The sequence below is a fragment of the Dasypus novemcinctus genome, chromosome 1, assembly GCF_030445035.2.
Source record: "Dasypus novemcinctus isolate mDasNov1 chromosome 1, mDasNov1.1.hap2, whole genome shotgun sequence".
Taxonomy (NCBI): Eukaryota; Metazoa; Chordata; class Mammalia; order Cingulata; family Dasypodidae; genus Dasypus; species Dasypus novemcinctus.
Genome location: NC_080673.1, coordinates 184,955,145 through 184,968,728, shown reverse-complemented (window position 1 = coordinate 184,968,728; position 13,584 = coordinate 184,955,145). Strand labels below are relative to the sequence as shown.

Genomic DNA, 13,584 nt, shown 5'->3' with positions numbered 1-13,584 from the left:
AAAGGCATAGAAGAAACCATGGGAAACCATTGTCCAAACCTTACTTTGAAAATGAAGTTTAAATGTGTTTGGTTAACCTTCTATTTATTCCTTCTCCTTCCTTAAGCTGACCTTTCTAGTCTTAGTCCTTGCCATGGTGTGTCATGGCAAACGGTGGCATAATGAGCCCTGACACCATGTGACAAAGGAACTCTTATGAGCTCTCAATGAATTGTTTCATTCATTAGGTGCACATACTGGCACTTGCTTTGTGTGCCACCACACCTGCCATGGAAATGGGAAAATGTCAGCCTAATACACAGGTACTTCTCACCCTCCAGATACTGAGAGTAATGTACCTGGCCAAACATCAGGTGGCGTGTTCCAAATTTTGCTTTCCCTCCAATTGTTTTCATGTTGGATTGTCGGAACTGCAGTTCAGATTGTTGACTGAGCAAAGCAGCCCATTGAATAGGTACCAGGATGCTCTGCCTATGCAGCCAAATGGAAGAGAAGTAGGACATGAATTGAACTTGCTCAACAAGTTACCTGACATGAAAGTAACATAGCTATATCACATGCTGTGAGGCCAGTTTACTAATTCACCCTTCTCCAGGAGGCAAAGTAATTAATCATCATTCTGTGATAACACATATTCTGGTCAAAAAATAGGGAACTGCTTACAGAGGGCAATACCTCAAGTGCTATGAAACATCAGTTGTATATTTGATTAAAGGGTATAGCAATCAAGTTGAAAATCTGCTAAATGGTTAAACTCAGAATAAGCACAGCCTCATTTTCTTTTAAGAATTAAGTGTTTTGAGTACACTGTAAAGCTCTTATAGGAATAAACAAGAGACCTGGTTGGAAATGAAGTAAGAAAGCAATGCTATGAATGAAGACAGGACTTGATTTTCAACAAAACGAAGTCAAGCAAATGAAACTACCTGTGAATTCCCTTAAATGAATTGCTTGAGGATATTGTGTGTTAACTATATTACTAAAGCCATTTTTTCATCAATTAGTATTGTTAAAGAGAAACTTGACTACAGAGTTCCTAACAGCAGCAAAAATAAATTCCCTCCAATTAAGTAGTCTAATAAGCTATTTAGGATTTTACCACTTAACATTCTTTCCTTCCCATTTAATTTCGGCTTTCACTTGGACGTCATCTGGTTGAAAATCCATCACCGAAAACTATGCGGGGGGAAAAAAAGATAATGTTGCTAAGTGCCCCCAATTTACAAAAACGAGCAGAAGCACAATATTTTTTTTCTCAATATTCCCAGTATTTTCCCTAATAATTCAGCTTCTTCCTACTAGATATTAATATATGAAAATATATGAAAATGGTCAATATGCAGATTCAAATATCACACTAGCTACTTGCCTTCGGTAACTGCTATATGCATAAATTTGAAACAATACAATATTTTAATATTATAATAATGCCTCGGTGTGCATATGTGCATGTATAATTAGGCTCATTTAATTTAATCAAGAAAAATATTACGGGATCATTTGGTTTTCTCCTCTAAAAGTTTTCTCACTTTTTTCAATTAATTAATTCCACTTTGCTTCTTCTATAAGTCAGCTGAGGATATGCGATGATTTTTGAGCTAAAAGGGATATGATCACATTCCTATGGAATCGTGGACAGAAAAGAGGCATACGTGATGGTGAACGTCTCTTGCCCTTAGCACACTCTAGTCATGGAATAATGTTAGACCTTTTAGTTGAATCTGGTCCTAGAAATACCCACATTTTAAGACCATTTTTTTTTCTGCAAGTTTCCAATGTTCCCTAATGCTGAGAATTTGCCCAGGGGCAGTCACTTGACTACAACAGGAGAGAGCTGGAAACCAGCCCATGTGGCCCACACATTCCACATGTTTGATGGGAGTGGAGCTTTGGGCAGCCTGCAGGGTTCCTGGAATCACATGGGATGCACTGAAGGGAACAAGGTGGGAGAGGACATTGAACCTAACCATGCCCTAGAAGAACAGATAATGCCACGGCCAAGTAGAATAAGCCAGGCCATTTTGAATGGAAGAGAAGCCATTCGAGACAAAGGTCATTGGACATTATCCTCCACCCCCTGCCCCACTAAGGAAATTTTATTTTCTTTCTCGCAGGAAAACTATGTCTCTTTTCCCTAACATATTAACAGAGACCAGTGAAAAGAAATAGACTGCTTTGTACCTATCAATAGAATCTATAAAGCATCTTTTCCCGCAGGGATTAATTCAGCTTTTGATTAAATCTTTCTGAGATTTAAATCATGATGTTACAAACCTCCAAGGAACTCCTCTATGAGTTGTGACCTTCTTTATTACTCTCCACTGTTTGATAAAGTACAAAGATTGATTTATAATGGTGTATAGTGTGTTTGAAAACAAGGAATAGCAACAAGAATCTCAAAATATAAGATTAATATAAAGGAAATAACACAAAAAGTACACTTCTGTTAAAATATTCTGTAATTAATACTGAGTTACAACTGTGTAGCTAGTAACACTAGTGTCAAATGAGGATAATAATGTTGTTAGGACTGTAAATTATATCCAATGATTAGCTAAATAACCCTACAAAGGAGAGAAAACTGGCAATGGTGAAAAAGAATTTGGGCTCAACATCACATTTCATATAGTTTAGACAGATTTAGTTTGGAGAACATTTGAATTGAGACAAGCTCTTTTAAATAAACTATTCATATCAAGTGCTCATTTATTTTTGTCAGCCTAATTTTGGTTTCAATAATTATTTTGTCATTAGTATCATCAAGGATGGAAGTGATTTAATGTTTTGAGGACAACATGAAATGAATCTTTTATCTCTAATCAGGATGTCCCAATACCAAGTAGGGGCCAATGCCGCTGCTTCTTAAAATCCTTAATTTTTTCTATGCTTTCCAAGAGTTTATAAGTATAAAGAGTTAACCCTTTAAAAGGAAAATTTGCATTCTTGTAATGTTCTCACTGGTTTCAGCCAAAAGATTAAAAATGTCCTATACAATGTAAGCATCAGTGAAGACGAGTCACAACCTGAGGTTTATCTACTGAATCTCACCAGTGCTTAGTATTCTCAGTGATAGATGAATGCAATATGTGGGTGTGACAATGGTAAGTTTTTATTTTAAATTTTGATTAAGAAATTAGCAAACTTTACACTGATATGGAATAGAAATAGAACCACAGGAAGTGCTTCACATGTTATTTAGCAGATTTCAATGCACTATTGATAACTACATTTCCAGTAATTACAAACATGTTTTTTTTCCTCTAGGAGGCTGGGGAAGGTGGATATATTTAGCCACCTTTCCCCAATGGTGTGGTTATACTGAACCTTGCATTGTTCATGGTTGGGAGTGGGGATGGCCATCTAAAGCCAGAGGGCAGGGTACCCATAAAGCATTCTGTTGTCAAGGCCATGGTCACCTACCAGCCACTATGGGCATCCTGACAACAAGACCCTGTCAGTAGCCATCAGGCCACCCCAGATCAACCCTGATGATTTACACATGATAGAGGACTACATCCTATAACAAGTCTTCAAGAAAGAGTCCATCTAGAGTTGACTTGCTTCCTAAGCTGAATATTTAGCAGCATTCTCACTAGGACAACGGCTAGTATTTAAAAATATATACTTTTCCAGGTTAAGTACAAAAACCAAGCTAATCCATTTGGTAAAGTCCCATGTCACTTTCCCCTCCAAACTTTCACTACAGAAATCATTGCGTCTGCCTTTGCCATTTGAAGGAAGGAAAGGGAAAGTACAGAAGATGCACCTTACCTCTGAGCTGAAATCCATCCACAAACACAGAAAAGCAGAGAGAAGGGGAAGGGAGAGCCAGAGAAGAAATAAAAGACTAATAAGAGAAGAATGTGTACAGATCTGAGAAATATGTCAGGAGATTGGTTACAATAAATAAGAAAAAGAGAAGTAGATTTGAAACATTCGTTTCCCTTTATTAGCTCAGTGAGGCTGATGTGTACTGCACATTAAAAAAAAATCACAGGAATTTTCATACAATGAATAAAACCACAACAATACATGTAGAATTGGCAGGTGGAAAAAAGCCCAGCAAAGGGCTCAACTAATCACTCACTTTCCCTGTTCAGCATAGTTCAACCAACAGTATTACACTTTCACCTACAAATCTTAAAGTAGCTCCATCAAATCAGCAGTTCACATTATTGAAAATGTCTGCCACATAGGTACAAATTTAGAATCATCACATTATATTACATGGCTATTCTAGGTCATCTATAGATCAGGTCTTAGACTACAGTGATTGAAGTTCTCGTTACAGCCATCAAAAAAGGACACATAATCATTACCTACTGTCAGCTCACATCTAAAGGCATGAAAAGGTTTCCTTTTTTTTTCAACTGACCCAACCATCATACCCCAGTAGTGCAAAGATCCCTCTCTGCTGCTTGGAACGTTGGAAGCCCAACTGTTGTTCTCGGAGTCATTTAGCAAAAATTGATTTTGTTGCACTGGAAGAATTATTCTGCTACGTCTCTTTGAAAAACTCCCATTTCTAAAGCACCAGTTCTGTTACCAAAATTGTAGATGTGGTACTTACCACAGCATGAAGGCAATGGCCCATGGTCATCTAAAAGTCCTACAGATCTATGCTGAAATTTGCCTCCAGTGATGATGGGGTGCGTGTGTTAATTTGAAATATTCTTTTCCAAAAAATAAAAAAATAATAAAAAGAAAAGGAACACAGTTTACATTTTGATGGGCTACCCACAGTGTCTGCAAAGATACAAAAAGCTCTATTCGGATGGTTTGGTGATTCTTTCTTTACACTAATTTTAGATGTGATTTCAAGTCCATGGAGGAAAAACTATCTTCATGATAACAACATTTGTCAGGCCAGAGGGGGAATAAATTAATCCTGAACATGAAATCTGAAGTGTTGTCTTTTGATAAAGAAGGAAAGAAACCAAGTATTTTATTGACATGAATAATCCAGGGCAAAAAAAGAGAATGTCTTCAAAATTGGATCACAAAAATTTAAAGGCAAAATAGATAATGCATCTGGTCCTTGAACACATAATATGATGTACTAAATATTGATTTCTTAAAAATAATTTATTGCTCTTAATAGTCTTTTTTATTATTATTCTACAACAGAAGATACTCAAGATTCAGAAAGAAAGACTGTAAACTTTAGTTTGGCGTTCACACAGAGTTAAAATACCTGCATTTAACCTACAGAACAACAAGAATTAGGCGGATTAAAGGTGTGTTACTGTTGTAACGCAGAACTTGTGAACAAGTTCTTTTATTTTATAGTATTTTTATTGCTTTCTATCTACTTAGAAATAAGAAGCCAAAAAATCAAGCAAGCATCCGACAGGACAGACAGTGGATTCACTCAGAACACAGTATGCTGGTGATAAATGAATGCAGCCATCAAAATTAGCTGCATTGGCCTGGGGGTGAAATCCTTTTAATAAGATCGTGTTGGGCGAGAGAAAGGAAAAGAACGATCGAGTAGTAGGTGTATCGTATCTTCCAGAGAAGTCACGTCTGCCAAACAGTAATCGAATCTCAATTTAGAAACTTGAATACACACTCCAAACTTTACTGAATTCTGTTCCAGGGACTCCACACTCAGATGAAATCCTGATGCTCAAAATGGTGGTTTTTCTGAAGTTTTTATTGAATTTAGCAGAAGCAATGTCATCAAGAACAACATCATGGTCACGTCAGAGGCCATGCTAGTAGTGCAAGTAGAAACACCGCTTCTGCAAAAGCTGAATTTCCCAAATGAAGCACTTAAACTCCAACCTGACAATTGCCATGCATCCTAGGTAGAAAATTTCCACTGGCTTTATTATTTTCATCATCTCATAATTTATAATAAATAGGCTATCTGCAACTGATAAATATGTCTCTTTAGTAAACAAAGGAATGAAATATCAGTATTTATACAGGATGCATAACTGTAAAAAATACAGATAAATACCATCATCATACTCTGCCAAGGGAAAGAGATACTGGCTTCAAAGATAGTCTTCAGACACACATTAATTATTGTAAAAATCATACTGTAATTATTACCTCAGCATTTTGTATCAAATTAAAATCACAAAAATTAAAACGAAACGGCATTTTAAAAAGATTTTCGACCTCTAGTTTCAAAACTACTGTTGATAGAGAAAATAAAAACATTTCTTAATGGTTACCCATTGAGAGACTTTACATAAAATCATGATATCTTCTAGAAAAATTTTAGATGAGAAAATTTCATTCCCCTAACAAATCCAGTGTATAAAACTTCAAAGAAAAACAAGCAACAAGAAAATGTGGAAAAATATCGCAGAAGTGGTTAATACCTTTAGGGTCTAAGATATTTCTTGACAAGATGCTTAGATCGAAGCTCACCTAAGAAGGGATGGATGTGCGGAAAGCATCATTTTGTTGTTGCACTCAACAGACACACACACTGTCTTTTTTTTTTTTTTTTACAATCAAATATATATAAGCAGTAAGTTCAGCTTCTAAATATGTTAGTGTACAATAATTGCTTCACCTCATAATTACATTTGAATATTCTTGATTAAGAAAAATTCAGCAGTTTTGAAAAGAAGGCTGCATTTACAGTGCATAGCTGTAACAAAAAAGAACATTGTTGTATAGTATGTACACAAAATAAAAATACTCCATTTAACATCTGTAAATACTTAACTACATCAGAGAATGTAGCAATTACACTATCCGAACACATCCAAGAGAGTCCTCTCCAACTCTCATTAGTAATGTAACACCGTGTCCGCTCCTCAGAAAGAACTGCTGAACAAGCTGCACGTTTGACCATTGACAAGGCTTTTGAATTTTGCAGTGGAAGATCAACGTTTTGGACATTTACATGGGTGTCAGGATAAAGGATGGATTACAGAAACTTCGAAATGTTAGGAAAGTTTAGCATTGTGGTGCCCGCAGTATCCTCTCCCGCCCAGAATCCATGACAAAAGGAAGAAGAAATAAGAAGGAAAAAAAAAAAAAAAAAAAGAGAGAGAGAGAGAGAGAAAGAGAGGGAGAGACAGGACATTAGTTCTACGGAACCTATGGTTTCGTCGGGATTGTCATATAATCATTAGGATACGAGAGAAAGCTTGCTTCCAGTTGATTTTGCACTTTCTGAAAAAAAACAGTACGGTGGCTGATGCTCAATATCAGCAGCTGTCATTTTAGGGTAGTTTGTGGTTGGTTGGTTTTCTTTCCTTTTTCAATTGATATATATATTTTTTCTTTTGAATAGAATGTGAACGTTTTGAAGTTGTAGGTTTAAGTGTGTCTCCGTGGAACTGCTGACATTTGAAGTGGTTTGCCCTTGCACACGCTCTTTAGGTGCCCCCAGTCCCCACCTGTACACACCACACACACACTTCCCAAACCAGGCACAAACACCCACACCCACACGCATCCACACCCTCCCCCCCAACACACCCACTCCATCAAGAGACTACAGGGAAAGCAAGGCTGACACCCATGAATAAACATGTGCTTACTGGATATCCATCCTGTCTCTTGCCTCTTCAGCAGTTGTGTTCATGTAAACCATTGTTGTTGTTGTTCTTGTTAAATTGTTGTTGTTTTGTTGTGTTTTGTTTTTGTACAGAGTGTATAAATAGGAGAAATTCCTAAGTATGACTTGCAATAATAGTCTGGTAGGGAAGGACGCGCTGTCCCGTGAGGTATTCACCGTCCCTCTGTCTTCCTCAGTCAGGGTGCATGTTACCTGCGCAAGCTTCTCTGAGCTTCTTTCAGTAAACTATCGAAATCCAGAGAGTCATACTTGCTCTTGGTGGAAGCAGGGTCAAAGTCATCTGAGTTTGAATCTGAAAGAAACCCAAACAAGGTTAGATGCACCCTTTTTTTTTTTTTTTTTTTTTTTTTTTTTATTGACTTTGTAATAATATTACATTAAAAATATATATGTGAGGTCCCATTCAACCCCACCCCCCCACCCCCCCTCTCCCCCCCCAACAACACTCGTTCCCATCATCATGACACATCCATTGGATTTGGTAAATACATCTTTGGGCACCTCTGCACCTCATAGACAATGGTCCACATCATGGCCCATACTCTCCTCCATTCCATCCAGTGGGCCCTGTGAGGATCCACGATGTCCGGTGATCACCCCCGAGGCGCCATCCAGGGCAGCTCCACGTCCCAAATACGCCCCCACCTCTCTAGATGCACCCTTTGCTGATGGCTGTTAACTCAATGAATCATTCCAATTCAAGGGATCTGATTCAGTGCCAACTTATTTTACCAATACACTTTAAAAGAGTATTGCCCAACTTTGACTGGCACAGTACCAAAATATTTGGGGATGGGGGTGGTGAGCTTTCAAAACATTCATCCATTGACTAATTTCAGACTTAAAACACCCTTGGGAGAGGGACAGAGCATACTTCAATATCTCCATTTGATAGATAACCTCCCCCACCTCCCCCAGATATGCTAAGTTAATTGCTCAAGGCTCCTTAACATCTAAGATGCAGAGGTAAGAGTAGAAGCGAGAGCTAATTTCTCTAATGATTGAAATTGATTTCATTGAGCATATAAATCAGGTGAATGGGAGGGAATCAATGTAACTTCTCCCACTCCTCACCCACCCTGCTGCTCCCCTTTGAGGGAGGGGGACCTACAATGTGTTCATCTTTTCCAATACCTTGGGATACCATAGCAATTGTAGTTCAAACTCTCCCCGAATTAGAAAGTCTAGGAAATGTCTTCATTTCCAGAGAGGGCAAATACAACCTCGCTATTTATTGCTAGGAGAAGGAAAATAGTCAGGGACAAACAAACCATGCTTTTTCTTTCATCCTTAATCTAGTCAAAATTAGTTTTTGCACAGAGTTCCATCTGTCATTTCGAATAGCCCTTAACAACAATAGATGTGTTTTAGCCATGTTGAATGTATGGTGAAATTCTGTTAACTATTTCTATTTGTCTCCATTGCTGTCTACGAAAAAGTCAGATATTTCCTCTAGCTTTGCAAGTGAGAAAAAGTGGCTTTGGAATCTAATAGAAAAACTCTTGCAAATATATCCATGCTTCTGAAAGCACTTATTTGGAGGGAAAACAAAATATTTCAGATGAAACTAACAATCCTACTAAAATATGAATAGTCTTTTGTTTTACCAAGAAAAAACCTACAAAATAAAAATGTGCAAAGTGGCAGAAGAGTGTAATACTAGCTATTCTGGAAGCATAATCATTGACCTCACAAGTTGTTTTGCTGAAGAGGTTGAAATCCCTCAAGCTCTCCAGCACCAGGCTGCTTTTTTTTCCCCCTAGCTTCAAACTATTTTGACCATATTCAGTGCCCATGCCCTGAAGAATTTGACTTGAATTCTTCAGAGAAAAAGTACAAGGTACTTGAGAATTTGTTCTATTGCAAATCTGGCCCATGCTATCAATTCTTCCATTTTAAAAACAACTTTAAATTCCTACCCTCTCATTATCATCATTATTAATTTTAAGTATAGCTACTATTTATTGAACACCTATTTTATGCCAGACACTATGCTAACAGTTTCACAAATATTTATTTAATCTTCACAACAACATTATAAGGCACATTAAGTCTATCCTCATTTTACAAATGAAGAACCGGAGCAGAGGGAACTTAATTGCTTGCCCAAGGTCAGACACTGATTCAGGTTTCAAGTCCAAGGTCTGGAGGCTGCCAAAGTAAGGGTTCTTTCAACGATACTGTGCCTATGCTCATAAAACTACCCCTCATGCAATTGTAGAGCTTGAGGAAATTAGAAAAACCCTTGCTTATGCAATGCACATCAAACATACTTTTCAGAAAATAGAGAGCTGGCTTGGCAATGGCACAGTTTCTGGTGCTGCTGGCCAGACAGGAAGATAATGAGAGGGGAAGCATTCTTCTTAGAAATATTTCAGGGAGGCTCCAGTTCAATTTGGAAATACCATCCAATCCTCCCTCTACCAGTGATGAATCGGGATCTAAAGGCCCCTGCAGGTAGCTTATTTTAAACTCTAGATGTTTTGAGAGACTAGAAACACCCTGGCCTTCATCACAGAAGAGAAAAAGTCAAATCAACTCAAGACTTCAATCTGTCTTGACGGTTTTTATCAGCCAACATCTGAACAAATGACTTGCCACCTTTTATATTTTCATCCCTAGGCTTCTATCTCTCTAAGAGTCAGCTGCCTCTCCCCCGCTTTACACTATCTATTTAGCTCGTGAAGTGAATTATAGCATATTCCCTCTGAACAATGTACACCACCAATATCAATTACTCTAAGAAGACATCACTTCATTGGAAGGGAGGGAAAAAAGCCCCATATTTGGAATTCATTTTTTTCTTTGCACCAATCCAAAACAAGTACAAAAGATTTCTTATAAGGCTAAGTAATAGATTTCTACATTAATTTTATGATGATGATTATAAATTTATTTAAAATAATTATGTCATATTCACAAGATGATTGTCACTTTCCTTCGTTCATTCCGTCCTCAAAAATTTTAAAGGCATACAGTGTACATATTTGATAAGAAACGACATGTTGAAAGAACAAAATTAAATTTGGAAAGGAAATTGAGTTGTTCATTGTAGCATTATTTATAATATAAAAATTTTAAATTGAATAATGTTTAGTTATAATGGAATAATTAAATATAATGGAACTATTCACTCAACAGAATACAGTGAAACTATTGAAATATGTTGATAAGTAATTTTTAATCCTGTGAAATTCAGGAGGGCAATGTGTTCATATAATATTAAACATGAGAAGAATTTTTAGAATTATGCATATAATATAAACTATAAGAAACTGCACATTCCAAGACAAAACACTGGAAGACAAATCACTCAATTAGTAACAATGGCTATCTGTGGGTAATAGATTGATAGGTGATTTTATTTTTCTTCTTAATTCTTTTTATATTTTCCAAATTTTACCCCTTGAGTCTGTGCAACTATTATAACAGGAAAAAGGAAGACATAGGTAAATTTCAGTTTCCTATCTGTAAAATGGGTATGATATAATAATGTCAATCTCCTAGGATTGTTCAAGTAGTAAGTGAAAAAATACTTACAAAGCTCCTGGTAACAAAGCTCCTGGTACATAATCTAGCATTTAACAAGCATTCAGAAAATGAAAGTTTTTGTTTTTTTTTTCTTTTGCTTTAAAGAAAGAAAGTACAGCAGGATTTAACATATGAAGAGTGCTTTTACTCTCATATTGTAATTCATAGAAAATAACCTTTCTAAAAGATTGTAAAATAATGAAGGAAAAAGAACAAGACTTCTGCATATTCTGTTCCATAGAACAATGAGGGCAATGCCATGGTTTGTACAAAAGGATCCAGGGTAGGCAGGGAAAGCATTAGCAAGTTACACACAGGTATACATGCACACACATGCACAATGCAGGCACACACAAAACATAAACACATGCAGATACACACAATATACCCCCCCACACACACACCACACAAACACACAACCACGATGCAGAATTCCAGCCCCTGGGCAGGCAGTACAAAGAGTTTACTTCTGCCCTTGGCAGCCGAAACCTAAGGCCCTTGCTTCTCAAACATTAAAAAACACAATCTGTATTCAAATAGTCCTGCTAGTAAAGTAAAGTTAGGGTCCAGCCCAAGGTGCCTACAGATTATATTTGCTCCCATTTTGAGATCTACATAATGGATTCCTCATTCCACGTATAATAAAATCCATACCTAGGTCTGCATAGTTAGACTTGAAAAATTGCTTGCGTCCACAAAAGTACAGCTCGAAGTCAGTTTCATTCGACCTGCGCAGAGTGTATCCATTTTCAAGAGCAGCAAAAGCATCGCAGGTATAACGGTAGGTGATGAAACCATAGCTGTCTCTGCAGTGGACAGAAGAGAGCAGTTCAAAGCCATTAAGAAGCATTACCATATATGACTGTAACCCCTTCTACTTTGGGAGACTTCACTGGTGCCAACATCTGCACCACTGCATCCATTTATCAGGATGATTGTCCTGTCAGGCAGCTAAATACTTATTTCTGGGACAGGAAATCTCACCTAGAAAGATTAATAAGTAGGAATGAAAGAAAATAAATAAGGTTTTGAACTCAACGTGTCATCTGTCAAAGCACTTACACTGGCAACTCCCATCCCCGTAATCTTATGGCCATAATTTTTTACATACGTCAGCTTCTAAACAAGAAATAATCTTGAAGATTCTCACCCATCATCCCGCAGATTTACTGTGCACTCCTCAATTTCTCCAAAAACTTCAAAACGGTCCCTCAGTTCTGTCCGTGTTGTGTCAGGTCTGATTTTACCAACATAAATCACACGGCGTTCTTCCTAGGAGGGAAAAGTATGAAGAGGCTGTGCCAGTGATTGGGAAAAAAATGTTGAAACTCTAGAAACATTCATGAAGTCACCAACTATCATGCATAATAAGAACCCACAGAGTGTGCCAATTAGACTAAAACATACACTAAAACTGGATGAAAGACTATACTTGAACCAAATTTTCTTTTCAGTGTCATCAATATTAATCTTTTCTCTCTTGCACAAACCCTATTGCACCTCCACTCGCTTCCTCCTTTTCTATCCATCTCTTGTTCTTCTCATATGAACTTGTACACATTAAAAGGAAATGTATGCAATGTGATCTTGATCATCACTGAGTAGCCAAGCAATACTTTCACATAAATGAACATTTGTGACTTGACTATTAGTCTTCAAAATGGGTAAGAAACTGACCTGGCTGGCAAAACTGTTTTATTTCTCATAACTCAAAATTCTAATAATGAGATGCACAGATTTTGACAGGCCTCAAAACAGTGATTCTTAAATACTGATAGGAAATAAAAATGACCTGGGGTGCTTGCTAAAAATACAAATTATTAGGGCTTATCCCGGCTGTACCAAATGGCAATTTGGGAGAACAGGGTTCTAAAATCTGCATTTTTTAACAAAGATACCCTAGTGATCCTGATGGCAGGTGGTTCTAAGACAATGATGTGAAAGATACTGCTTTTGAACGTAGGCCATTTTCAGCCATAGATCTCAGATGAGTAAGAACTAAATAAGAGGAACTATGAATTTCACTTTGTCAATGAATTTGTCTTATTTTAAGAATAGACTAGAGGGGCGTGGCTTAATTTTTACAAAAGGTGTCAATATGATCATAATCTAAAAGCCATCAGCATTTTATAACCTACGAAATATGGTAACAATACTTTATAGCCTGAGGATGGATTTAATTTTTTAAAACACAAATGCATTCTTAGTGTAAGAATCACTTCTCTATCTGTTGTTCCAAGAAGACCAGGACAAAGGTGATCATGGCTCTCAAAATAGAGAAAAAGGTCTTTAAGAACACAAAAAGTTCATATAAAGAAGAGGCTTACAGCTAGTCTATATATCTAGCAAGGACAGATAAGAATGAAATGAAGTTAAACTGGCAGAGATTTAAGTTAGATTGAAGCAAAAACAGGGAACTCAGTACTCAGGTACAGATTTAGCTTCCCTAATAGTTTTCTCATTAAAGAGTATCCTATCATGGATGATGTAAAAAGTGATTTTTA

At 37.0% G+C, this 13,584-nt stretch overlaps 1 protein-coding gene across 9 annotated transcripts in view; it reads right to left on the bottom strand.

The window, feature by feature from the left end:
• Positions 1–3,922: 3,922 nt before the first annotated feature.
• The window catches only part of PPARGC1A (PPARG coactivator 1 alpha), a 653,301-nt gene continuing 643,639 nt past the window's right edge, over positions 3,923–13,584 (bottom strand). For all 9 annotated transcript variants that reach the window (XM_071217160.1, XM_071217159.1, XM_058300334.2 and 6 more), the window contains 3 exons: positions 12,231–12,352; positions 11,735–11,886; positions 3,923–7,841 (listed from right to left, as the gene is read on the bottom strand). In XM_071217160.1, the coding sequence (XP_071073261.1) occupies positions 7,738–7,841; positions 11,735–11,886; positions 12,231–12,352 (378 nt within the window). In that variant the 3' untranslated portion in view covers positions 3,923–7,737. The remainder of the gene's footprint in view (positions 7,842–11,734; positions 11,887–12,230; positions 12,353–13,584) is intronic.